The sequence below is a fragment of the Entelurus aequoreus genome, linkage group LG23 (genome assembly GCF_033978785.1).
Source record: "Entelurus aequoreus isolate RoL-2023_Sb linkage group LG23, RoL_Eaeq_v1.1, whole genome shotgun sequence".
In the NCBI taxonomy this organism is placed as follows: Eukaryota; Metazoa; Chordata; class Actinopteri; order Syngnathiformes; family Syngnathidae; genus Entelurus; species Entelurus aequoreus.
The window spans coordinates 29394559-29419558 of record NC_084753.1 but is presented as its reverse complement, the minus strand read 5'-3'; the positions used below and the strand labels follow the sequence as shown (position 1 = coordinate 29419558).

Genomic DNA, 25000 nt, shown 5'->3' with positions numbered 1-25000 from the left:
ACATCTTAATATGTATATGTCTGTATTCATTTAAATTGCGTCTTTTTCAACGTCAAAATCAATAGTAGTTTCAATCATTTGGATATACAACATTGAGTCATTGAATAAAAAGGTGGATATGAAGGTAGAATCTGACAATGAAGAACATTTTAGTATAAAAAATATCCAAATACAAGTCTGTGTCTGCTTTTCAGTGCCATAGTTTCAGTGTCGCAGGGGGTCATTATATCTTGCCACCAGAGGGCGCTGTCTCTCAAAGGGTATGGAAATGTATGGCATTATGATCAGAGCTCACCTACATAGTGTTCTCTAGAGCAGTGTTTTTCAACCACTGTGCCGTGGGAGGTTATGTAGTTTCACCTATTTGGGTAAAAACATTTTTTTTTTGCAAACCAGTAATTATAATCCACAAATAAAGTGCCGTTGTTGAGTGTCGGTGCTGTCTAGAGCTCGGCAGAGTAACTATGTTATTCTCCTCAATATCAGTAGCTAATTGCTTTGTAGATGTCGGGGACACGTCGTGTGAGACGACGATGGTATGGTATGGTACGTGATCACAATATGCAGGCGACAGCGGGGGGCAGCATGCAGGTAAAAAGGTGTCTAATGCTTAAACCAAAAATAAACAAAAGGTGAGTGCTCCTAAGAAAAGGTATTGAAGCTTAAAGGCCTACTGAAATGATTTTTTTAAATTTAAACGGGGATAGCAGATCCATTCTATGTGTCATACTTGATCATTTCGCGATATTGCCATATTTTTGCTGAAAGGATTTAGTAGAGAACATCGACGATAAAGTTCGCAACTTTTGGTCGCTGATAAAAAAAAGCCTTGCCTGTACCGGAAGTAGCGTGACGTCACAGGAGGAAGGGCTGCTCACATTTCCCCATTGTTTACAATGCAGCGAGAGAGATTCGGACCAAGAAAGTGACGATTACCCCATTAATTTGAGCGAGGATGAAAGATTTGTGGATGAGGAACGTGAGAGTGAAGGATTAGAGTGCAGTGCAGGACGTATCTTTTTTCGCTCTGACCGTAACTTAGGTACAAGGGTTCATTGGATTCCACACTTTCTCCTTTTTCTATTGTGGATCACGGATTTGTATTTTAAACCACCTCGGATACTATATCCTCTTGAAAATGAGAGTCGAGAACGCGAAATGGACATTCACAGTGACTTTTATCTCCACGACAATACATCGGCGAAGCTCTTTAGCTACAGAGCTAACGTGATAGCATCGGGCTCAAATGCAGATATAAACAAAAGAAATAAACCCCTGACTGGAAGGATAGACAGAAGATCAACAATACTATTAAACCATGGACCTGTAACTACACAGTTAATGCTTTCCAGCTTGGAGAAGCTTAACAATACTGTTGCTAACGAGGCCATTGAAGCTAACTTAGCAACGGGACCTCACAGAGCTATGATAAAAACATTAGCGCTCCACCTACGCCAGCCAGCCCTCATCTGCTCATCAACACCCGTGCTCACCTGCGTTCCAGCGATCGACGGAAGGACGAAGGACTTCACCCGATCATCCGTGCGGTCGGCGGCTAGCGTCGGCTAGCGCATCTGCTATCCAAGTCAAAGTCCTCCTGGTTGTGTTGCTGCAGCCAGCCGCTAATACACCGATCCCACCCACAACAAACTTCTTTGCAGTCTTCATTGTTCATTAAACAAATTGCAAAAGATTCACCAACACGGATGTCCAGAATACTGTGGAATTTTGAGATGAAAACAGAGCTTTTTTGTATTGGATTCAATGGTGTCCGAATACTTCCGTTTAACTAGTGACGTCACGCGCATACGTCATCATACATAGACGTTTTCCACCGGAAGTTTAGCGGGAAATTTAAAATTGCACTTTATAAGTGAACCCGGCCGTATTGGCATGTGTTGCAATGTTAAGATTTCATCATTGATATATAAACCATCAGACTGCGTGGTCGGTAGTAGTGGCTTTCAGTACGCCTTTAGGGATGGCTATGTAGAACGAAACAAAAACTGAACTGGCTACAAAGTAAACAAAAACAGAATGCTGGACAACAGCAAAAACTTGCAGAGTGTGGCGCAGCAGACGGCGTCCACAAAGTACATCCGTGCATGACATGACAACAATGTCCACACAAAAAAAGATAACTTAAATATTCTCGATTGCTAAAACAAAGCAGGTGCGGGGGAATAGCGCTCAAAGGAAGACATGAAACTGCAACAGGAAAAGCCACCAAAATACGAGCGCAAGACAAGAACTAAAACACTGCACACAGGAAAACACAAAAAAAACTCAAAATAAATCACGGCGTGATGTGACAGGTGGTGACAGTAGACTAGATCATAAAACACTTGGCTCTCCAAGTACCACTATAATGACCAACATTAAAATACAGTGGCATAGTAAGCCTAAGTATTCATTAAAAACAAGGCAGCGGTTTTATTTATTCATGTATTTAAGTACATTTAATATTTTTGGCTACTGTCGCATTACACGTAGTTAGAACAGTAACATCCTGTTTGAATATAAGAAAATAAAACACTGTATTTTAATCAAGTGATTCTTTGGTGCACAACTTGATGGAGGTACCACAGTTTGAAAATCTCTGCTCTTTTGAGTAAGAAATGTTTTCCAGAATAGTATCAAAAAATGTACAATTGTTTTTACAGCTTATTACTGTAAACGAGAAAATGGTACCACTATTTTTGTTACAATAAAGTCTACGGTTATTGTTTTTTGGTGTACTACTGTAAAACAGTACCACCGCTTTTTTACAGTAAAGTTCTGGTTACTGAGCTACTAGTTTTTTACTGTAAATAATGCCATTTTCACAGCGTACAATCCGAGGGAACCATCATTTATGGAACGTATGCTAGCGTAATATTTGTTGCATTATTAGATAATGTTAAAGTTTAAAAGGCTTGTAATTGCAATATATATTTTTCTGCAAAAATGGAAAGAAACCATGAATTTAGTGAGAGAAGATAAATATTATCTCCTGGGCTTTGAGTTTGACACCTGTGGTTAATAACCTTTTTAGGAAGCAATATTGAAAAATATTCTGATTAGCAATTGGAATAAAAACGTGTGACAACCAATTCCGTTCTCCCCTGCTTTTTTGTCTAATGCTAAGATGTATTTTCAATTATGATTGATTATTTATTGATTACAGAGTGAGAACAGGAAGTGAGCAAACATGTTAGTAATTTCTATGAGGTAGACAAAGGGTAGGAATAAATACGCTCTGCTTTTTCCTACTCCTTTTCGGACATGTCGTGAAGAAAAAATGGAAATATGTGTATCGTAGTGCGACGGTTTGCATGTTCGAAATAAACTTAAATAACAACAATGCCAACATTTCATAGGAGTTCTGTCTCCATACTTTTTCATTTTATTTTAGTAACGATGAAAAAATATGATTATTAGCATTTAATTTGAAATGTAATAGGTTATCTATTACAAAACACATGCAGTGAAGATGGCACTTTGTGTAAATGGTAAATAAACACAGAATACAATGATTTGCAAATCCTTTTCAACTTATATTCCATTGAATAGACTGCAAAGACAAGATATTTAATGTTCACACTGAGAAACTAATTTTTTTTTTTTGCAAACAATCATTAATTTAGAATTTAATGGCAGCAACACATTGCAAAAAAAGGTGGCACAGGGGCATTTTTACCACTGTGTTACATGGCCTTTCCTTTTAACAACACTCAGTAAACAATTGGGAACTGAGGAGACACATTTTTGAAGCTTTTCAGGTGGAATTCTTTCCCATTCTTGCTTGATGTACAGCTTAAGTTGTTCAACAGTCCGGGGGTCTCCGTTGTGGTATTTTAGGCTTCATGTTGCGCCACACATTTTCAATGGGAGACAGGTCTGGACTACAGGCAGGCCAGTCTAGTACCCGCACTCTTTTACTATGAAGCCACGCTGTTGTAACACGTGGCTTGGCATTGTCTTGCTGAAATAAGCAGGGGCGTCCATGATCATGTTGCTCCAAAACCTGTATGTACCTTTCAGCATTAAAGGCCTACTGAAACCCACTACTACCGACCACGCAGTCTGATAGTTTATATATCAATGATGAAATCTTAATATTATAACACATGCCAATACGGCCGGGTTAACTTATAAAGTGACATTTTAAATTTGCCGCTAAACTTCCGGTTCGAAACGCCTCTGAGGATGACGTATGCGCGTGACGTAGACCGGCGAACACGGGTATGCCTTCCACATTGAAGCCAATACGAAAAAGCTCTGTTTTCATTTCATAATTCCACAGTATTCTGGACATCTGTGTTCGTGAATCTGTTTCAATCATGTTCATTGCATTATGGAGAAGGAAGCTGAGCAAGCAAAGAAGAAAGTTGTCGGTGCGAAATGGACGTATTTTTCGAACGTAGTCAGCAACAACAGTACACAGCCGGCGCTTCTTTGTTTACATTCCCGAAAGATGCAGTCAAGATGGAAGAACTCTGATAACAGAGACTCTAACCAGGAGGACTTTTGACTTCGATACACAGACGCCTGTAGAGAACTGGGACAACACAGACTCTTACCAGGATTACTTTGATTTGGATGACAAAGACGCAGACGTGCTACTGTGAGTATGCAGCTTTGGCTTCTAAACATTTGATCGCTTGACCGTATGTGCGCAACTTTTTTTTGCGTATGTACGTAACTTTTTAAAAATATATAAGCTTTATGAACCTTGGGTTAGGTGAACGGTCTTTTGGGCTGAGTGATTGTGTGTGTTGATCAGGTGTTTGAATTGTATTGGCGTGTTCTATGGAGCTAGGAGCTAGTATAGGAGCTAGGAGCTAGCATAACACGTACCGTACCGTACGTGCGTGTCACGTACGTAACTTTTTAAAAATATATAAGCTTTATGAACCTTGGGTTAGGTGAACGGTCTTTTGGGCTGAGTGATTGTGTGTGTTGATCAGGTGTTTGAATTGTATTGGCGTGTTCTATGGAGCTAGGAGCTAGCAGAGGAGCTAGGAGCTAGCATAACAAACACGCAGGTGTTTTTATGCAGGATTAATTTGTGGCATGTTAAATATAAGCCTGGTTGTGTTGTGGCTAATAGAGTATATATATGTCTTGTGTTTATTTACTGTTGTAGTCATTCCCAGCTGAATATCAGGTCACCCCCGGCTCTCACAGCATCTTCCCTATCTGAATAGCTTCAACTCCCCACTAGTCCTTCACTTGCACTTTACTCATCCACAAATCTTTCATCCTCGCTCAAATTAATGGGGAAATTGTCGCTTTCTCGGTCCGAATCTCTCTCACTTCATGCGGCCATCATTGTAAACAATAGGGAACTTTGCGTATATGTTCAACTGACTACGTCACGCTACTTCCGGTAGGTGCAAGCCTTTTTTTTATCAGATACAAAAAGTTGCAATCTTTATCGTCGTTGTTCTATACTAAATCCTTTCAGCAAAAATATGGCAATATCGCGAAATGATCAAGTATGACACATAGAATAGATCTGCTATCCCCGTTTAAATAAAAAAAATTCATTTCAGTATGCCTTTAATGGTGCCTTCACAGATGTGTAAGTTACCCACTAAAAAGTTGTGTTGACTCTAATGACACAAAGCTGCCATGCAGGCAGTTTTTTTTCTTTAAAACTTTCATAGTTAATTTTTTAATGCATCCATCCATCCATTTTCTACCGCTTGTCCCTTTTGGGGTCGCTGGAGCCTATCTCAGCTGCATTCGGGCGGAAGGCGGGGTACACCCTGGACAAGTCGCCACCAATGTTGTTATTATTTACTTATTGAAGGCTCCAATTACTTGACATCAAAATATTCCACTTAGAGTTGTTTTTAAGTTTTCTATGACAAAAAGGGCATTAAACAACCAAACGGGAAAAAACAAATGTGAATTTTAAAAACACCTATAATCATTGGCTAGATCGTAAAGTTGGCCGAGTGGCCGTGAGGGTTCCTGGTTCGATCCCCAGCTTCTACCAACCTAGTCACGACCATTGTGTCCTTGAGCAAGACACTTCACCCTTGCTCCTGATGGGTGCTGGTTAGGGCCTTGCATGGCAGCTCCCGCCATCAGTGTGTGAATGGGTGAATGTGGAAATACTGTCAAAGCGGTTTGAGTACCTTGAAGGTAAAAAGGCGCTATACAAGTATAACCCATTTTACCATCTGGCGATAAAAACAAATATGTATTACCTATTTGTAACGCTAATTGCTCGTTATAATAATAAATCAAAATCAATGGTGTAATGAATTATTGTCATATTTAAAGCTCCAAATATTTCACTTTGATCGTTGTTTTTTTAATATATATATATTTTGTGGTTAACCATAAAAAACTGGGGCTTTTTAACCAAACTTGACGAGAGTCCAGATATGAAATTGTATTGGTTTTGAAAATCCATCCATCCATTTTCTACCGCTTGTCCCTTTCGGGGTGACACACTCGGGCCAATTTAGTGTTGTCAATTAACCACTAGGCCACTGAGTAGGCCTAGTGGTTAGAGTGTCCGGCCTGAGATCGGTAGGTTGTGAGTTCAAACCCCGGCCGAGTCATACCAAAGACTATAAAAATGGGAGCCATTAACTCCCTGCTTGGCACTCGGCATCAAGGGGTTGGAATTGGGGGTTAAATCACCAAAAATGATTCCCGGGCGCGGCCACCGCTGCTGCTCACTGCTCCCCTCACCTCCCAGGGGGTGAACAAGGGTGATGGGTCAAATGCAGAGGACACATTTCACCTAGTGCAGGGGTGTCCAAAGTGCGGCACGGGGGCCAATTGCGGCCCACAACTAATTGTTTACCGGCCCGCCACACATTCTGGAAATGCTATTACAAAAATTAAAAAAAAAACATTAAAAAAAGTGGAATGAGGTGAAATCTCACTAGAAAAAGGTGCAATGTTGACACAAAGCTGCCATGCAGGCTGTTTTTTTTTCTTTTGTCTATCTTTTTCAATTTTTTTACCATTGCTCAAAAAAAATGAAAATATCAATGTTATAATGACTTATTAACCTATTCAAGGCTCCAATTATTTCAAATATTTCACATTAAAATGTTTTATGTGGAAAATATCGCATATATATTGCGTATGTTTTTGTATGTTGCCATACAAAAACATCAACGTTTTCTTTGACAAAAGAGCATAAAACAAACAAGATAATTGTTCAAATGTAATATTCAGGTAACATGACCCTTTATGATCCCTGGGAGCCCTAAAGGTTAAAAAAATTGTTTAAAAATCCATATAAAGTATTTTGTTATGGTTTGAAAATGAAAAATATCAAACTGGCCCCCGCATGCTTTAATTTTTCCGTGTGCGGCCCTCAGTGGAAAAAGTTTGGACACCCCTGACCTAGTGTGTGTGTGACAATCATTGGTGTCCTGGGCATGACGTTAAAGTGCATCCGACAGTGGAGGCTCCTCTATGGGGGTCTTGGGGCACTGCACTGCAAAAAGTCAGTGTTCAAAAACAAAAATACAAAAATTAGGGGTATTTTATTTGAACTAAGCAAAATTATCTGCCAATAGAACAAGAAAATTCAGCTTGTCAAGACTTTCCAAAACAAGTAAAATTAGCTAACCTCAATGAACCCCAAAAATCCCTTAAAATAAGTATATTCTCACTAATAACAAGTGCACTTTTCTTGGTAGAGAAAAAGAGATATTTTTTGCTCAATATGTTGAAAAATATTCTTAAATAAAGTAAATGCTAGTGCCATTATCTTGACATAATGATATGCGCTCGGCATCATGATTTGTTTTTCATGCTTGAAATTAGAAAATTATTACTTTAAAAAAGTAGTTTTATACTTGTGAGTAGGGATGTCCGATAATGGCTTTTTGCAGATATCCGATATTCCGATATTGTCCAACTCTTAATTACCGATACCGATATCAACCGATACCGATATATACAGTCGTGGAATTAACACATTATTATGCCTAATTTGGGCAACCAGGTATGGTGAAGATAATGTCCTTTTTTAAAAAAAAAATAAAAAAAATAAAATAAGATAAATAAATTAAAAACATTTTCTTGAATAAAAAAAGAAAGTAAAACAATATAAAAACAGTTACATAGAAACTAGTAATTAATGAAAATGAGTCAAATTAACCGTTAAAGGTTAGCACTATTATTGGACCAGCAGCACACACAATAATTTGTGCTTACGGACTGTATCCCTTGCAGACTGTATTGATATATATTGATATATAATGTAGGAACCAGAATATTAATAACAGAAAGAAACAACCCTTTTGTGTGAATGAGTGTAAATGGGGGAGGGAGGTTTTCTGGGTTGGTGCACTAATTGTAAGTGTATCTTGTGTTTTTTATGTTGATTTAATAAAAATTTTAAAAAAAAAGATACCGATAATAAAAAAAACTCTACCGATAATTTCCGATATTACATTTTAAAGCATTTATCGGACATCCCTACTTGTGAGTGTTGATGACACAGCTTTGCAACAGTTGATATTCTAGTTTCAAGCATGTTTTACTCAATATAGGTCATCAAATCCCAGCAACAAGCTGTAATATCTTACTGAGATCATTTAGGACCAAAACAGTATTTATTTTATTTATATATATATATATATATATATATATATATATATATAGGGGGACGGCGTGGCGAAGTTGGTAGAGTGGCCGTGCCAGCAATCGGACGGTTGCTGGTTACTGGGGTTCAATCCCCACCTTCTTCCATCCTAGTCACGTCCGTTGTGTCCTTGGGCAAGACACTTCACCCTTGCTCCTGATGGCTGCTGGTTAGCGCCTTGCATGGCAGCTCCCGCCATCAGTGTGTGAATGTGTGTGTGAATGGGTGAATGTGGAAATACTGTCAAAGCGCTTTGAGTACCTTGAAGGTAGAAAAGCGCTATACAAGTATAACCCATCTATCATTTATCATTATATAAGAAATACTTGGATTTCAGTTAATGCTAGCTATAAATATACTCCTCCCCCCTTAACATCGCCCCAGGCCCCGCCCCCCCCCCCAATCTCCCGAAATCGGAGGTCTCGAAGTTGGCAATAAGCCCCAGGTGCATGTTTTTGAAAATATAAAAATATAAAAATAGCCCTTGCATGCTTTGGTTTTTTCAGTGCGTGACCCTCTGTGGAAAAAGTTATTTACATAATTAAATAATTACACCCCATGTAATTATAGGCTGAGCTGGAACTCCAGTACTGTAATCGCCTGCAATATTGATGAGACCCCGCCTCCTCGGGCTGCCCGCCTGAACCAAAACAAGCGTACACGGATGCAGTTGTGGGCGGGGCCAAGTCAGCAGGTTGGAAAACAGGATAAGCTGTGATCTGTTAGTGGGTGAGGCACTGCGTTCGGGGGCTCTTTTTGCACCACCTTTTTTTTTTTGGGTCCCATTGCACTTTTTTTGTTTTGTTTGTTTTTTTAATTGCCGTGCGTTTGCGTGTTCGCGAGGCCGACCGTCGCCACTTTTAGACGGGTGCACTTTGACTGCGCAACGCTCCGTTCATGTGAGGAAATTGCAGCGTATTCACACGCCGTCACCGCTGCGCGAGGAAAAGTCGGTCAAGGGGAAAAAAGTTTTTTTTTTTTCCTCCTTCTTCTTCTTCCCGGAAAAAGCAGCAACATTCCGCTGGATACAATGAATAACGTTGTAACTACGGTGTAAAAAAAAAAAAAAAAAGGAAGGGAAAAAAAAAAAAAAGAGCAGTTGCAGCAGCACCTTCCGGTGCTTTCGATGATCCCACCCGTTTAGACTGTACGCCATATTTAACTGCTGGGAAAACTCCGGGGTGGAGAGAAAGTTGTTCAGTTGTTGCGCACAATCATGGATCTCCACGATTTTCTTTGCAAAGCCACATTTGCCACGGAGAAGAAGCGACCGTCTCGCGTATGAGGTAATACATTCTACGTCCATGTTGCCTAACCGCCCCAATGCCTCCAATGCTTCCTTATTGCATCTGTTTGTGTAACACCCATGTGATTCAACCTCATTTCCTGTATTTCTCGTTAGGCCAAACAGCAGCTAACTCTCTCAAAAAGGCGTGCATTGTCACTGCTAGCTTGCAATAAACACGTCACAGTTCCTGCACAAACATATCTTTGGAGTTGTTACTCTATAAAGCATGCATGCTCTTTGACCTTTCTGATTGAGCTATTTGCAGGCCTCCATTTCCTGTGTGCCTTTTTTTTCTTCCTAAGGAGGTAAATAAAGTGTCTCTTTTTTTTTTCCTACAAGGTGCGGCACGCTAAAGAGGATGGGCGTCACACGTCAGTGGTAATTTCCCACCACCCAAAAAAAAAAAAAGTCAAGCGCAGGAAAGGGGGGGGGAAGACACGCTCTTTTCACGTTACAATGAGTGTTCCTCCTCAGATTAACCCCGACAAGAGCGGCAAGCACCGCGCGGCAGCCATGAAGGAGCCCGTGGTTTATTACGGACTGGAGTCGGGCCAGAGTGACATGGCGGGAAGCTCGGGGGTTTTCAACCCGGAGAAAGCGCCTCAGGTCCTGCCGTCCTATCAACAGGTCGCTCCTGTCAAGTGGATGCACCAGGACTCCACCGGCTGGTCTCAAGAAGCCCCCGTGCCCGGGTGGGGACAGAACTTTGGGCCCTACGTGAACGCCCGCGGCTTCCATAAGCGAGTGCACGAGCCTCTTCAGATGGCGGGCGACAATCAGCAGCAGCAGCAGCAGCAGCAGCCGCCGCTGGAAGTGTACCGGGACGCCGCCCGGGGTCAAGCCCAGGGGCGGGGGCTGGAGTGGGAGCAGCAGGCGGCGGCTGCCATGCATCAAGCCCAGATGCAGGCGTACCAACACGGACACAAGGACCTGCAAGGGACGCCGCACAACGTGCAGGGATCCATGCTGCAGCCTTTCCAGGCCACGTTCAGCAAGCAGCAGCAGTACTCGTCGGGGTACTACCCGGTTTTTACGGGCAACAAGGGAATGCAGGGCTTAACTTACGCGGAGCAGCCGAAAACACAACAACAACAACAACAACAACAGCAGCAGCAGCAGCAGCTGCTACACCAGATGCAGCAGCAGCAGCAAATGCAGCAGCAGCAGCAGCAGCAGCAACTTCAGCTGCAGCAGCAACTTAAGCAGCAGCAGCAGATGCAGCTGCAGCAGCAGCTGCAGCAGCATCAATACCACCAGCAGCAACTACACGAGCGACAGCAACAAATGCAGAAAATGCAGCAAGCACAAACTCTACCCCAGCAGGAGATTCAACCCGCTAATTTTGCAACTTATCAGCCCCCGGAAAAAAAGGACGCCGCGCCGCCGCTGGAGGTCCAACCCAGGCAGCAGGGTGCCGAGCCATACCTCCAACGGGTCTCCGCGAACCCGGCGGAACCCGCGCCGGCCCCTCCCCGCCGCTCGCGCCGCCTCTCCAGAGACGGACAGTCGCCTCAATCCCCGCCGGCCCCCGCGAACATGTGGGCCCCCAAGGAAGCCTCCCAGAACGGAGTGGCGGGGGCTCAGGCGGCCGCCAGGGGAGGGGACGGCCAGGCGGCGACGGGGGGAGTCATCCAGAGCACCCGCAGGAGGAGGAGGGCGTCGAAGGAGATCAACTTGGAGACCCTGGCCCAGAAGGCTTCGGAAATGCCCTCTCTGCCCGAGTCCCTGTCGGCGGCTCTCAAAACCGAGGTTGTGTGTTTTTATTTATTCATCGCTTGTGAAATGTGGTCACATTGCACAAAAAAAAATGCAAGCTTCAGTTTAAAGATGTTGAAGAGGTTCATTTAGCCCAGTGGTTCTTAACCTTGTCGGAGGTACCGAACCCCACCACTTTCTTACGCGCATTCCCCGAACCCTTCTTCAGTGAAATATATACAAACCCCGTTTCCATATGAGTTGGGAAATTGTGTTAGATGTAAATATAAACGGAATACAATGATTTGCAAATCCTTTTCAACACATATTCAATTGAATGCACTACAAAGACAAGATATTTGATGTTCAAACTCATAAACTTTATTTTTTTTGCAAATAATAATTAACTTAGAATTTCATGGCTGCAACACGTGCCAAAGTAGTTGGGAAAGGGCATGTTCACCACTGTGTTACATGGCCTTTCCTTTTAACAACACTCAGTAAATGTTTGGGAACTGAGGAGACACATTTTTGAAGCTTCTCAGGTGGAATTCTTTCCCATTCTTGCTTGATGTACAGCTTAAGTTGTTCAACAGTCCGGGGGTCTCCCTTGTGGTATTTTAGGCTTCATAATGCGCCACACATTTTCAATGGGAGACAGGTCTGGACTACAGGCAGGCCAGTCTAGTACCCGCACTCTTTTACTATGAAGCCACGTTGATGTAACGCGTGGCTTGGCATCATCTTGCTGAAATAAGCAGGGGCGTCCATGGTAACGTTGCTTGGATGGCAACATATGTTGCTCCAAAACCTGTATGTACCTTTCAGCATTAATGGCGCCTTCACAGATGTGTAAGTTACCCATGTCTTGGGCACTAATACACCCCCATACCATCACACATGCTGGCTTTTACACTTTGCGCCTATAACAATCCGGATGGTTCTTTTCCTCTTTGGTCCGGAGGACACAACGTCCACAGTTTCCAAAAACAATTTGAAATGTGGACTCGTCAGACCACAGAACACTTTTCCACTCAGTCCATCTTAGATGAGCTCAGGCCCAGCGAAGCCGACGGCGTTTCTGGGTGTTGTTGATAAACGGTTTTCGCCTTGCATAGGAGAGTTTTAACTTGCACTTATAGATGTAGCGACCAACTGTAGTTACTGACAGTGGGTTTCTGAAGTGTTCCTGAGCCCATGTGGTGATATCCTTTACACACTGATGTCGCTTGTTGATGCAGTACAGCCTGAGGGATGGAAGGTCACGGGCCTAGCTGCTTACGTGCAGTGATTTCTCCAGATTCTCTGAACCCTTTGATGATATTACGGAGCATAGATGGTGAAATCCCTAAATTCCTTGCAATAGCTGGTTGAGAAAGGTTTTTCTTAAACTGTTCAACAATTTGCTCACGCATTTGTTGACAAAGTGGTGACCCTCGCCCCATCCTTGTTTGTGAATGACTGAGCATTTCATGGAATCTACTTTTATACCCAATCATGGCACCCACCTGTTCCCAATTTGCCTGTTCACCTGTGGGATGTTCCAAATAAGTGTTTGATGAGCATTCCTGAACTTTATCAGTATTTATTGCCACCTTTCCCAACTTCTTTGTCACGTGTTGCTGGCATCAAATTCTAAAGTTAATGATTATTTGCAAAAAAAAAAACGTTTATGAGTTTGAACATCAAATATGTTGTCTTTGTAGCATATTCAACTGAATATGGGTTGAAAATGATTTGCAAATCATTGTATTCCGTTTATATTTACATCTAACACAATTTCCCAACTCATATGGAAACGGGGTTTGTATATACATTTTTTCACATTCAAGACAAAGTTATATGTTTTTTTTACTGGTGCACAAAATGAACCGTGCATGAACATCACCTTGTTCAAAAAATGAAACCAACACAGTGCATGAACTCGCAACAAATTACACACCTGCAAATCAGATGGAAAATTAGAGGGAACATTGTTTGGGGGTATCCATTATACGCCGATAGGGAGAAGTTTTTATTTACACGATGAGTCAATCAATCAATCAATGATATTTACACGATGAGTCGGGCGTGTCTTGACTTCCGCCGAACCCCTGAGGCCGACTCACCCAACCCCTAGGGTTCGATAGAACCCAGGTTAAGAACCACTGATTTAGCCTAATGATGTGTATTTATGAATGGTTGATTTATATAGGCTACACTGCAAAATGTCAGTGTTTAAAAACAAGAAAAAAAATACAAAAATTAGGGGTATTTTATTTGAACTAAACAAAATTATCTGCCAATAGAACAAGAAAATTCGGCTAATCAAGACTTTCCAAAACCAGTCAAATTAGCTAACCTCAATGAACCCCAAAATACCTTAAAATAAGTATATTCTCCCTAATAACAAGTGCACTTTTCTTGGTAGAAAAAAAAAAGAGACCTTTTTGCTCAATATGTTGGAAAATATTCTTAAATGAAGTAAATGCTAGTGCCATTATCTTGACATAATGATATGCGCTCGGCATCATGATTTTTTTTTCATGCTCGAAGTAAGAAATGATTAGTTTAAAAAAGTAGTTTTATACTTGTGAGTGTTGATGACACAGCTTTGCAACAGTTGATATTCTAGTTTCAAGCATGTTTTACTCAATATAGGTCATCAAATCTCAGCAACAAGCTGTAATATCTTACTGAGATCATTTAGGACCAAAACCCTTAAAACAAGTAAAACACTCTAACATAAAATCTGCTTAGTGAGAAGAATGATCTTATCAGACAGAAAATAAGCAAATATCACCCTTATTTGAGATATTTAATCTTACTTAGATTTCAGTTTTTGCAGTGTGATATATAGGCTAGTAAGGTAAAGTTTTGTACCTGACAAGTTTCGGCTACCTTGCTTCTGCAGCCTTCATCAGAGGTGTCACCATACTTGCTAACCCCCACGATTTTCCCAGGAGACTCCAGAATTTCAGTGGCCCTCCCGAAAATCTCCCCGAAAACCATTCTCCCGAATTTCCACCCGGACATCAATATTGGGGGCGTGCCCTAAAGTCACTGCCTTCAGCGTCCTCTACAACCTGTTGTCATGTCCGCTTTTCCTCCATACAAACAGCGTGCCGGCCCAGCCACATAACATATGCGGCTTTTACACACACATAAATGAATGCAAGCATACTTGGTCAACAGCCATACAGGTCACACTGAGGGTGGTAGTATAAACAACTTTAACACTGTTACAAATATGCGCCACACTGTGAACCCACACCAAACAAGAATGACAAACACATTTCGGGAGAACATCCGCACCGTAACACAACATAAACACAATAGAACAAATACCCAGAACCCCTTGCAGCACTAACTCTTCCGGGACGCTACAATCTACACACCCCGCCCACCTCAACCTCCTCATGCTCTCTCAGGGAGAGCATGTCCCAAATTCCAAGCTGCTGTTTTGAGGCATGTTAAAAAAAATAAAGCACTTTGTGACTTCAATAGTAAATATGGCAGTGCCATGTTGGCATTTTTTTCCATAACATGAGTTGATTTATTTTGGAAAACCTTGTTACATTGTTTAATGCATCCAGCGGGGCATCACAACAAAATTAGGCAGAATAATGTGTTAATTCTACGACTATATATCGGTATCGGTTGATATCGGAATCGGTAATTAGGAGTTGGACAATATCGGATATCGGCAAAAAAGCCATTATCGGACATCTCTACTGAAAATGTATATCAGGAATATTCAACTAAATTGTCTTAGAGAGCGCATTTCCAGAAAGCTAGCACTAGGGGCCAAACAAGCGTCCTCTTGATTTTGGTGTATTCATTTTGTCTGAGTTACAGGAGCGCCCTCTGTTGTTTTTAAGGATCTTCTGAAAAAAAAGCTAGTAAAAGATCATCTCTATGACCTTGTGTTTTTAAGAATCTGCTGCAAAAATGTTAGTCTCTCACAAGTTTTGTGAACTGAACTTGCCCAAATGATGACAAAGAGAGGACCTAAAATGGAACCACGAGGAACACCACTAGTATGTGTAACTAAAGAAGTTGAACATATAATAACCAGTGTTTCCCATAAACTGCCAAGATACCTGTGGTGGTGGGGGCGTGGCTATGGGCGTGGTCATCATGACATCGTCGAGTAATTTGCATAATTTACTACAATGATATGATTTTCTCTAAAAAGGCTCAAAAAATGTATACTTATTAATTAATAATAACAGTTTTGTTTTAAACAGCCATCCATCCATCCATTTTACAATATAATTACAACACTTTATGTACATATTTATAGACTGATTTGAACAATAAGTTATTCACTGAAATATATTTATTAATTGTGGTTCTTACAAAAAATATATCTTATAAAATATAAAAGCTAAAATGTCTCTTAAAGCTCTGCCCCTTTAATTAGTGCATACTAATTAATTAAACTTTAGCCTACTACTACAACCATATTATTTACCAGCAACATAAAGTGAAACAGAGGCAGAGGTGTCCTGCCACAGTCAGTAACAAATAAACAGAAAACAGTAGTGGTCAAATACAAATAAAGCAACAAGAGAAGTATCCTACACTTCTCTTTTGTAAAGTAAATCTGAACAGCCTATATGGGCATCTACATCAACTATATGGTTTGCCTGAGAAGCTAGACAGGACAAAAAAAAAAAAAAAATTATTTTATTTTATTTTTTATATTTGTGGCGGACGTAATTCTTTCATGGCGGGCCGCCACAAATAAATGAATGTGTGGGAAACACTGAGATTTTTCCGATTCCAATAAAATCAATATTAGCCAGAGTGGATCTGTGTTTGTGATCATCGTTGAAAGGCACTAACCGCACTGCAAAAAGGCTGTGGTCAAAAACAAGAAAAAATAAATCAAATAAATTAGGGGTATTTTATTTGAACTAAGCAAAATTATCTGCCAATAGAACAAGAAAATTCGGCTGGTCAAGACTTTCCAAAACAAGTCAAATTAGCTAACCTCAATGAACCCAAAAATACCTTAAAATAAGTATATTCTCACTAATAACAAGTGCACTTTTCTTGGTAGAAAAAAAGACACCTTTTTGCTCAATATGTTGGAAAATATTCTTAAATGAAGTAAATGCTAGTGCCATTATTTTGACATAATGATATGCGCTCGGCATCATTATTTTTTTTTCCTGCTTGAAGTAAGAAATGATTACTTTAAAAAAGTAGTTATATACTTGTGAGTGTTGATGACACAGCTTTGCAACAGTTGATATTCTAGTTTCAAGCATGTTTTACTCAATATAGGTCATCAAATCTCAGCAACAAGCTGTAATATCTTACTGAGATCATTTAGGACCAAAACACTTAAAACAAGTAAAACACTAACATAAAATCTGCTTAGTGAGAAGAATGATCTTATCAGACAGAAAATAAGCAAATATCACCCTTATTTGAGATATTTCATCTTACTTAGATTTCAGTTTTTGCAGTGCAGAAATCAACCATTTTATAAATTCAGTTTAAAGAGGAAGGACTCCTCCCCTCACTCTGTTTCTGTTTGACACTTCCTCCTACTCTTGCAAAATCAATTTCTGGGGTTTGTTTAATTTATGACCTCAACAGTCTCCCTCATGCATGCGTGTCGTACACGTCCATCGCTGCAAACTTTAGCATGACTTGCACAATCTAAAAGGATCTGAAACTGCATAAAAAACATCTTTAATTTAACAGATGTTTGGATAATAATGTTTGTGGTTGTTGAATTGAATGGTATTTTTTATTGAAATGTTTTAAATCAATTGAATGTTAAAATGCTTTGTAACAAATAGAAAACCAGTACAGTACCTCCACTTTATTGGGGAAAAAATAAGATGTGTTGCTTGAAGACATAAACAGTCAATTTGGCACAACAAACAGGATGCTGCTATGCACATCCCTGCTTTGCAAAGGTGCAGCTCTTCTATTATAGACCTCGTGAGATTGTGCAAGTGGTGATAATCTGCAAGAACGCCGAGGCCGACATCGTTAGAACTGCCACGCTCGCTCGTATTGCACAACAAATGGGAGAGCGAGCGCAGCTACGCTATTTATAATAACGCCGCTGTGCACAAGTGTGCCTGAGCAGCTGCATGTCTGCACACCTCCACATTCCTCACAAGCTTTCTCAGTCATGCAGCACTCGGGAGGGAGGGGCCCATGTCGCCAGGCTCCCATGTTGTCTTGAATGCACCAAACTTTTGCTTTTATACACGTAAACTTGCCACAAGCCGTAGTTTTATCGTCTAATGCAGTGTTTTTCAACCTTTTTTGAGCCAAGGCACATTTTTTTGCGTTGAAAAAAATGCGGAGGCACACCACCAGCAGACATCATTAAAAAACGAAACTCAGTTGACAGTAAAAAGTCGTTGTCGCAATTGTTGGATATGACTTTAAACCAGGGGTCCCCAAACTTTTTGACTCGGGGGCCGCATTGGGTTAAAACAATTTGGCCGGGGGCCGGGCTGTGTATATATATAAATATATATATACACAGGTATATATATACATATATATATATATATATATATATATATATATATATATATATATATATATATATATATATATATATATATATATATATAATATATATATATATATTAGGGCTGCAACAACTAATCGATTAAATCGATTAAAATCTATTATTAAAATAGTTGCCGATTAATTTAGTCATCGATTCGTTGGATCTATGCTATGCGCAGAGTTATTTTTATTTTTAATTTTTTTTATTAAAAAAAATATTTTTTTATTTTATTTTTTTAATAAACCTTTATTTATAAACCGCAAAATTTACAAACAGCTGAGAAACAATAATCAAAATAAGTATGGTGCCAGTATGCTGTTTTTTTCCCAATGAAATACTGGATAGGATAGAAATGTAGTTTGTCTCTTTTATCCGATTATTAATCGAAGTAATAATCGACAGATTAATCGATTATCAAATTAATCGTTAGTTGCAGCCCTAATATATATGTATATTATTATATATATATATATGTATATATATATATATATATATATATATATATATATATATATATATAGCGCACTTTACGCACGCGCGATGATGTCATGTTATCGATGAGAAAATGCATTTTTAGACAATATGATTTGCCTGAGCGGTTAGGAGACACCGTGAGTAGCAAGTGGTACAAAGTGGATAAGAAAAGACAGAAAAAAAAAGAAGAAAAAAAAAAAATATATATATATATACATATATATATACATATATACATATATATGTATATATGTATATATATATGTATATGTATATATATATATATATATATATATATATATATATATATATATATATATATATATATATATATATATATATATATATATATATATATATATTAATACTTGGGACTTCCCGCGGGCCTGATTTTGGACGGGGCCGTAGTTTGGGGACCCGTGCTTTAAACCATAACCGAGCATGCATCAATGTAGCTCTAGTGTTTTAGTTCTTGTCTTGCGCTCCTATTTTGCCTGTAGCAGTTTCATGTCTTCCTTTTGAGCGATATTTACCGCATCTACCATATTTTCCGCACTATAAGGCGCACCGGATTATAAAGTGCACCTTCAATGAATGGCCTATTTTAAAACTGTTCATATATAAGGTGGACAGAATACCGTATTTTTCGGACTATAAGTCGCAGTTTTTTTCATAGTTTGGCTGGGGATGCGACTTATACTCAGGAGCGACTTATGTGTGAAATTATTAACACATTAGCGTAAAATATCAAATAATATTATTTATCTCATTCACGTAAGAGACTAGACGTATAAGATTTCATGGGATTTAGCGATTAGGAGTGACAGATTGTTTGGTAAACGTATAGCATGTTCTATATGTTATAAATATTTGAATGACTCTTACCATAATATGTTACGTTAACATACCAGGCACGTTCTCAGTTGGTTATTTATGCCTCATATAACGTACACTTATTCAGCCTGTTGTTCACTATTCTTGATTTATTTTAAATTGCCTTTCAAATGTCTATTCTTGGTGTTGGCTTTTATCAAATACATTTCCCCAAAAATGCGACTTATACTCCAGTGCGACTTATATATGTTTTTTTCCTTCTTTATTATGCATTTTCGGCCGGTGCGACTTATACTCCGGAGCGACTTATACTCCGAAAAATATGGCAATTGCACATTAAAAACTATTTCAGGAGTTTCAAAGAGTTAATTTTCCTTTAATGCATAATTCTCTGCTCAATTTTCCTTTTTTAGACCGAATATTATGAAAAATGTGACTGCAGGTTGTTGCATTCACTTTTAATTGCAGCCCCAGCAATAATGAAGTTACAGTACAGTGCATCTGGAAAGTATTCACAGCGCTTCACTTTTTTCACATTTTGTTGGGCATATTAAGGCCCGGGGGTCGCATGCGGCCCGTTAAGCTTTTCAATCTGGCCTGCCGGACTTTCCCAAATAATTTTTTTTAGATCTTTAAGATGGAAAGTGTAGCTGCCATTATGATGTGCAGTGATGTTTTCTAATGACTCTACTTTGTATAGTTTTCAACTATACAAAGTAGAGATGTCCGATAATGGCTTTTTTGCCGATATCCGATATTCCGATATTGTCCAGTGTTTCCCATAAACGGCCAAGATACCTGTGGCGGTGGGGGCGTGGCTATGGGCGTGATCACCATGACATCATCGAGTAATTTGCATAATTTACTACAATGATATGATTTTCTCTAAAAAGGCTAAAAAAATGTATACTCACTAATTAATAATAACAGTTTTGTTTTAAACGTCCATCCATCCATCCATTTTACAACATAATTACAACACTTTATGTACATATTTATATACAGATTTGAACAATAAGTTATTCACTGAAATATATTTATTAATTGTGGTTCTTACAAAAAATATATCTTTATAAAATATAAAAGCTAAAATGTCTCTTAAAGCTCTGCCCCTGTAATTAGTGCATACTAAATAATTTAACTTTAGCCTACTACTACAACAATATTATTTACCAGCAACATAAAGTGAAACAGAGGCAGAGGTGTCCTGCCACAGTCAGTAACAAATAAACAGAAAACAGTAGTGGTCAAATAAAAATAAGGCAACAAGAGAAGTATCCTACACTTATCTTTTGTAAAGTAAATCTGAACAGCCTATATGGGCATCTACATCAACTATGTGATTTGCCTGAGAAGCTGGACAGGCAAAAAAACCCAAATTTTTATTTATTTATTTTTAAAATTTGTGGTGCACGTAATTCTTTCGTGGCGGGCCGCCACAAATAAATGAATGTGTGGGAAACACTGTTGTCCAACTCTTAATTACCGATTCCGATATCAACCGATACCAATATATACAGTCGTGGAATGAACACATTATTATGCCTAATTTTGCTGTGATGCCCCGCTGGATGCATTAAACAATGTAACTTTACCATCAATTGATTAACGTGGACCCCGACTTAAACAAGTTGAAAAACCTATTGGGGTGTTACCATTTAGTGGTCAATTGTACGGAATATGTACTGTACTGTGCAATCTACTAATACAAGTTTCAATCAATCAATCAAAAACAAGGTTTTCCAAAATAAGAGAACAACTTCAACTCCAGTTATGGAAAAAAGTGCCAACATGGCACTGCCATATTTATTATTGAAGTCACAAAGTGCATTATTTTTTTTAACATGCTTCAAAGCAGCAGTTTGGAATTTGGGACATGCTCTCCCTGAAATAATCCTGATACCCACTACAACTATGGGAAATACTATACTTTGACTTTCACAAAGTGCATTATTTTTAATGTTTTTTTTAAACATGCCTCAAAACAACAGCTACAAAAACAATGAAGGCACACAGCTTCAGTCCAGAGTATACTAGAGTGTACTTGCCAACCTTGAGACCTCCGAATTCTGGAGATGAGGGGGTATTTGTTCTGGGTATTTGTTCTGTTGTGTTACGGTGCGGATGTTCTCCCAAAATGTGTTTGTCATTCTTTTTTGGTGTGGGTTCACAGTGTGGCGCATATTTGTAACAGTGTTAAAGTTGTTTATACGGCCACCCTCAGTGTGACCTGTATGGCTGTTGACCAAGTATGCCTTGCATTCACTTGTGTGTGTGTAAAAGCCGCATATATTATGTGACTGGGCCGGCACGCTGTTTGTATGGTATAGCTCGGTTGGTAGAGCGTCCGTGCCAGCAACTTGAGGGTTCCAGGTTCGATCTCCGCTTCCGCCATCCTAGTCACTGCCGTTGTGTCCTTGGGCAAGACACTTTACCCACCTGCTCCCAGTGCCACCCACACTGGTTTAAATGTAACTTAGATATTGGGTTTCACTATGTAAAGCGCTTTGAGTCACTTGAGAAAAAGCGCTATATAAATGTAATTCACTTCACTTCACTACATTCTGGGTGTCTCATTCAGTAAAAAATTTTAAAATTTTATTCCGTTTTTTAAGGCGGTCTGTCATAACGTTTTTAGCATTCAATCAGACATTATTGTGAGGTTTTGTATTAGTGTTGCTAAAAATAAGATATACCGGCCCCCCAGACACATTTTTTCTCTAAATATGGTCCCCCGAGTCAAAATAATTGCCCAGGCATGATTCCAACATGGGATAAATTCATTTTTGTCTGAAAATGGCTATGCACCGACAGTTCTCATCCAACCTGATTGAGCTTGAGAGGTGCTACAAAGTAGAATGGGCGTAACTGCCCAATGATAGGTGTGCCAAGCTTGTGGCATCATATTCAAAAATGCTTGAGGTTGCAATTGTTGCCAAAAGTGCATCAACCAAGTATTGAGCAAGTGCTGTGAATGCACTGCAAAAAGTCAGTGTTCAAAAACAAGAAAATATAAATAAAAAAATTAGGGGTATTTTATTTGAACTAAGCAAAATTATCTGCCAATAGAACAAGAAAATTCAGCTTGTCAAGACTTTCCAAAACAAGTCAAATTAGCTAACCTCAATGAACCCAAAAATACCTTTAAAATAAGTATATTCTCACTAATAACAAGTGCACTTTTCTTGGTACAAAAAAAAAGAGACCCTTTTGCTCAATATGTTGAAAAATATTCTTAAATTAAGTAAATGATGATATGCGGTCGGCATCATGATTTTTTTTTTCCTGATTGAAGTAAGAAATGATTACTTTAAAAAAGTAGTTTTATACTTGTGAGTGTTGATGACACAGCTTTGCAACAGTTGATATTCTAGTTTCAAGCATGTTTTACTCAATATAGGTCATCAAATCTCAGCAACAAGCTGTAATATCTTACTGAGATCATTTAGGACCAAAACACGGTGGCGACTTGTCCAGGGTGTACCCCACCTTCCGCCCGATTGTAGCTGAGATAGGCTCCAGCGCCCCCCGCGACCCCGAAGGGAATAAGCGGTAGAAAATGGATGGATGGATGGACACTTAAAACAAGTAAAACACTAACATAAAATCTGCTTAGTGAGAAGAATGATCTTATCAGACAGAAAATAAGCAAATATCACCCTTATTTGAGATATTTCATCTTACTTAGATTTCAGTTTTTGCAGTGTACATGATTTCTTATGTTTTTATTTTTAAAACATTTGAAAAAAAAATCATTATGGGGTATTGTGTACATAATTTTGAGGACAAAAATGAATGTGGAATAAGGCTGCAACATAAAACGTGGAAATAGTGAAGCTCTGTGAATACTTTCAGAATGCACTGTACTATTTTATTGCATGGATGACTATCCATCCATCCATTTTATACCGTTTGCCTTCCTCGGGGTGGTTTGCACCTGTTTGATTTTGCCCCCTTTTTATTTCCGTTTCTCAGCAGGGAGACGGTCCTCGAGGCAAACACGGCAACATGGTCCCTTTAGTCATGCCCGTGTCAGTGCCGGTGCCCAGGAGTCAAACAGCGCCACAGGGAGCTTCGCCGCACGGACGAGCGGCGCAGGCGGAGCGGCCCGCGGCGCAGCCGGACTGCAAACCGTCCGTCATCGTGGCCCGACGGAAATCCCTCAGAAACACGGTGACCGAGAGTTTTGAGCAGAACATAAACTGCTTATAGCCTAGAATGGGTGTTTCCAAAACTTGTTTCATACGGAAAAGTCATAACATGCAAGATTCCTTATGTTATTTTTTATTTTGAAAAAAACCCCCCAGAAACTAAAAATAGACACTAATATACAGTGGGTATATTAGTATTCAGACCCCTTTTTCCTCTCTGTGTTCCCCTTTGCTAAAATCCAAAAAGTTCATTTTATTTCTCATTAATGTACACTCCGCACCTCATCTTGACAGTAAAAAAACAGAAATGTAGAATTTTACGCAAATGTATTAAAAATAATGTTTTTTAATTACATGCACGTAAGTATTCAGACCCTTTGCTCAACATTTGGACTCCATTTATTAGTAAATAGTTTGCCAAGATGCACCCGGAAGACTCTCAGACTATGATAAACAAAGAGTGAACTGAGCCAATACCATCCCTACAGTGAAGCATGGTGGTGGCAGCATCGTGATCTGGGGATGGTTTTCAAGGACAAGAACTGGGAGACTAGTCAGGATAGACTTAGACAAACTTTAATGATCCACAAGAGAAATTGTTCCACACAGTAGCTCAGTTACAAAGGATGGAAAGGAGAATGCACACAAGGGCACAAAAAGAGGGCGAAAACAAAAAGGTATAATGTAGACTAAAAATGTACCATAGTAGCAATATAAATATATATAATATTTACATAATACATACAATACATCTAACAAATCCCAATTACCATGTACAATATTACAGTATATGTAAAAAAAGGCAGCATAAAAAAGGGGAGATCCAGCAGAAAATGTACATTATAAAGAAGGAGAAGTAGCTAACATAGTCTGGTAATGCAGTGTTTTTCAACCTTTTTTCAGCCAAGGCACATTTTTTGCGTTGAAAAAATGCGGAGGCACACCACCAGCAGACATCATTAACTCAGTTGACAGTAAAAAGTCGTTGTCGCAATTGTTGGGTATGACTTTAAAGCATAAGCAAGCATGCATCACTATAGCTCTTGTCTCAAAGTAGGTGTACTGTCACCACCTGTCACATCACGCCGTGACTTATTTGGACTTTTTGGCTGTTTTCCTGTGTGTAGTGTTTTACTTCTTGTCTTGCGCTCCTATTTTGGTGGCTTTTTCTCTTTTTTTTTATATTTTCCTGTAGCAGTTTCATGTCTTCCTTTGAGCGATATTTCCAGCATCTACTTTGTTTTAGCAGTCAAGAATATTTCAGTTGTCAGTGTTTCCCATAAACTGCCAAGATACCTGTGGCGGTGGGGGCGTGGCTATGGGCGTGACCACCATGACATCATCGAGTAATTTGCATAATTTACTACAATGATATGATTTTCTCTAAAAAGGCTCAAAAAATGTATACTTACTAATTA

The 25000-nt window shown here is 39.4% G+C and overlaps 2 protein-coding genes across 3 annotated transcripts in view; one reads left to right on the top strand and one right to left on the bottom strand.

Annotated features, from left to right (window-relative positions):
• Positions 1–25000, bottom strand: part of ttbk2b (tau tubulin kinase 2b) — a 174314-nt gene that overhangs the window by 45230 nt on the left and 104084 nt on the right. The window lies entirely within an intron of this gene.
• Positions 9300–25000, top strand: part of LOC133640377 (mitotic deacetylase-associated SANT domain protein-like) — a 63060-nt gene continuing 47359 nt past the window's right edge. Inside the window, exons 1-4 of one of the 2 annotated variants that reach the window (XM_062033766.1) lie at positions 9300–9894; positions 10236–10274; positions 10371–11645; positions 23407–23604. In XM_062033766.1, coding sequence (XP_061889750.1) covers positions 10410–11645; positions 23407–23604 — 1434 coding nt within the window. In that variant the 5' untranslated portion in view covers positions 9300–9894; positions 10236–10274; positions 10371–10409. Of the gene's footprint in view, positions 9895–10235; positions 11646–23406; positions 23605–25000 lie in introns of both variants that reach the window. The other variant, XM_062033765.1, reaches the window with a different exon arrangement.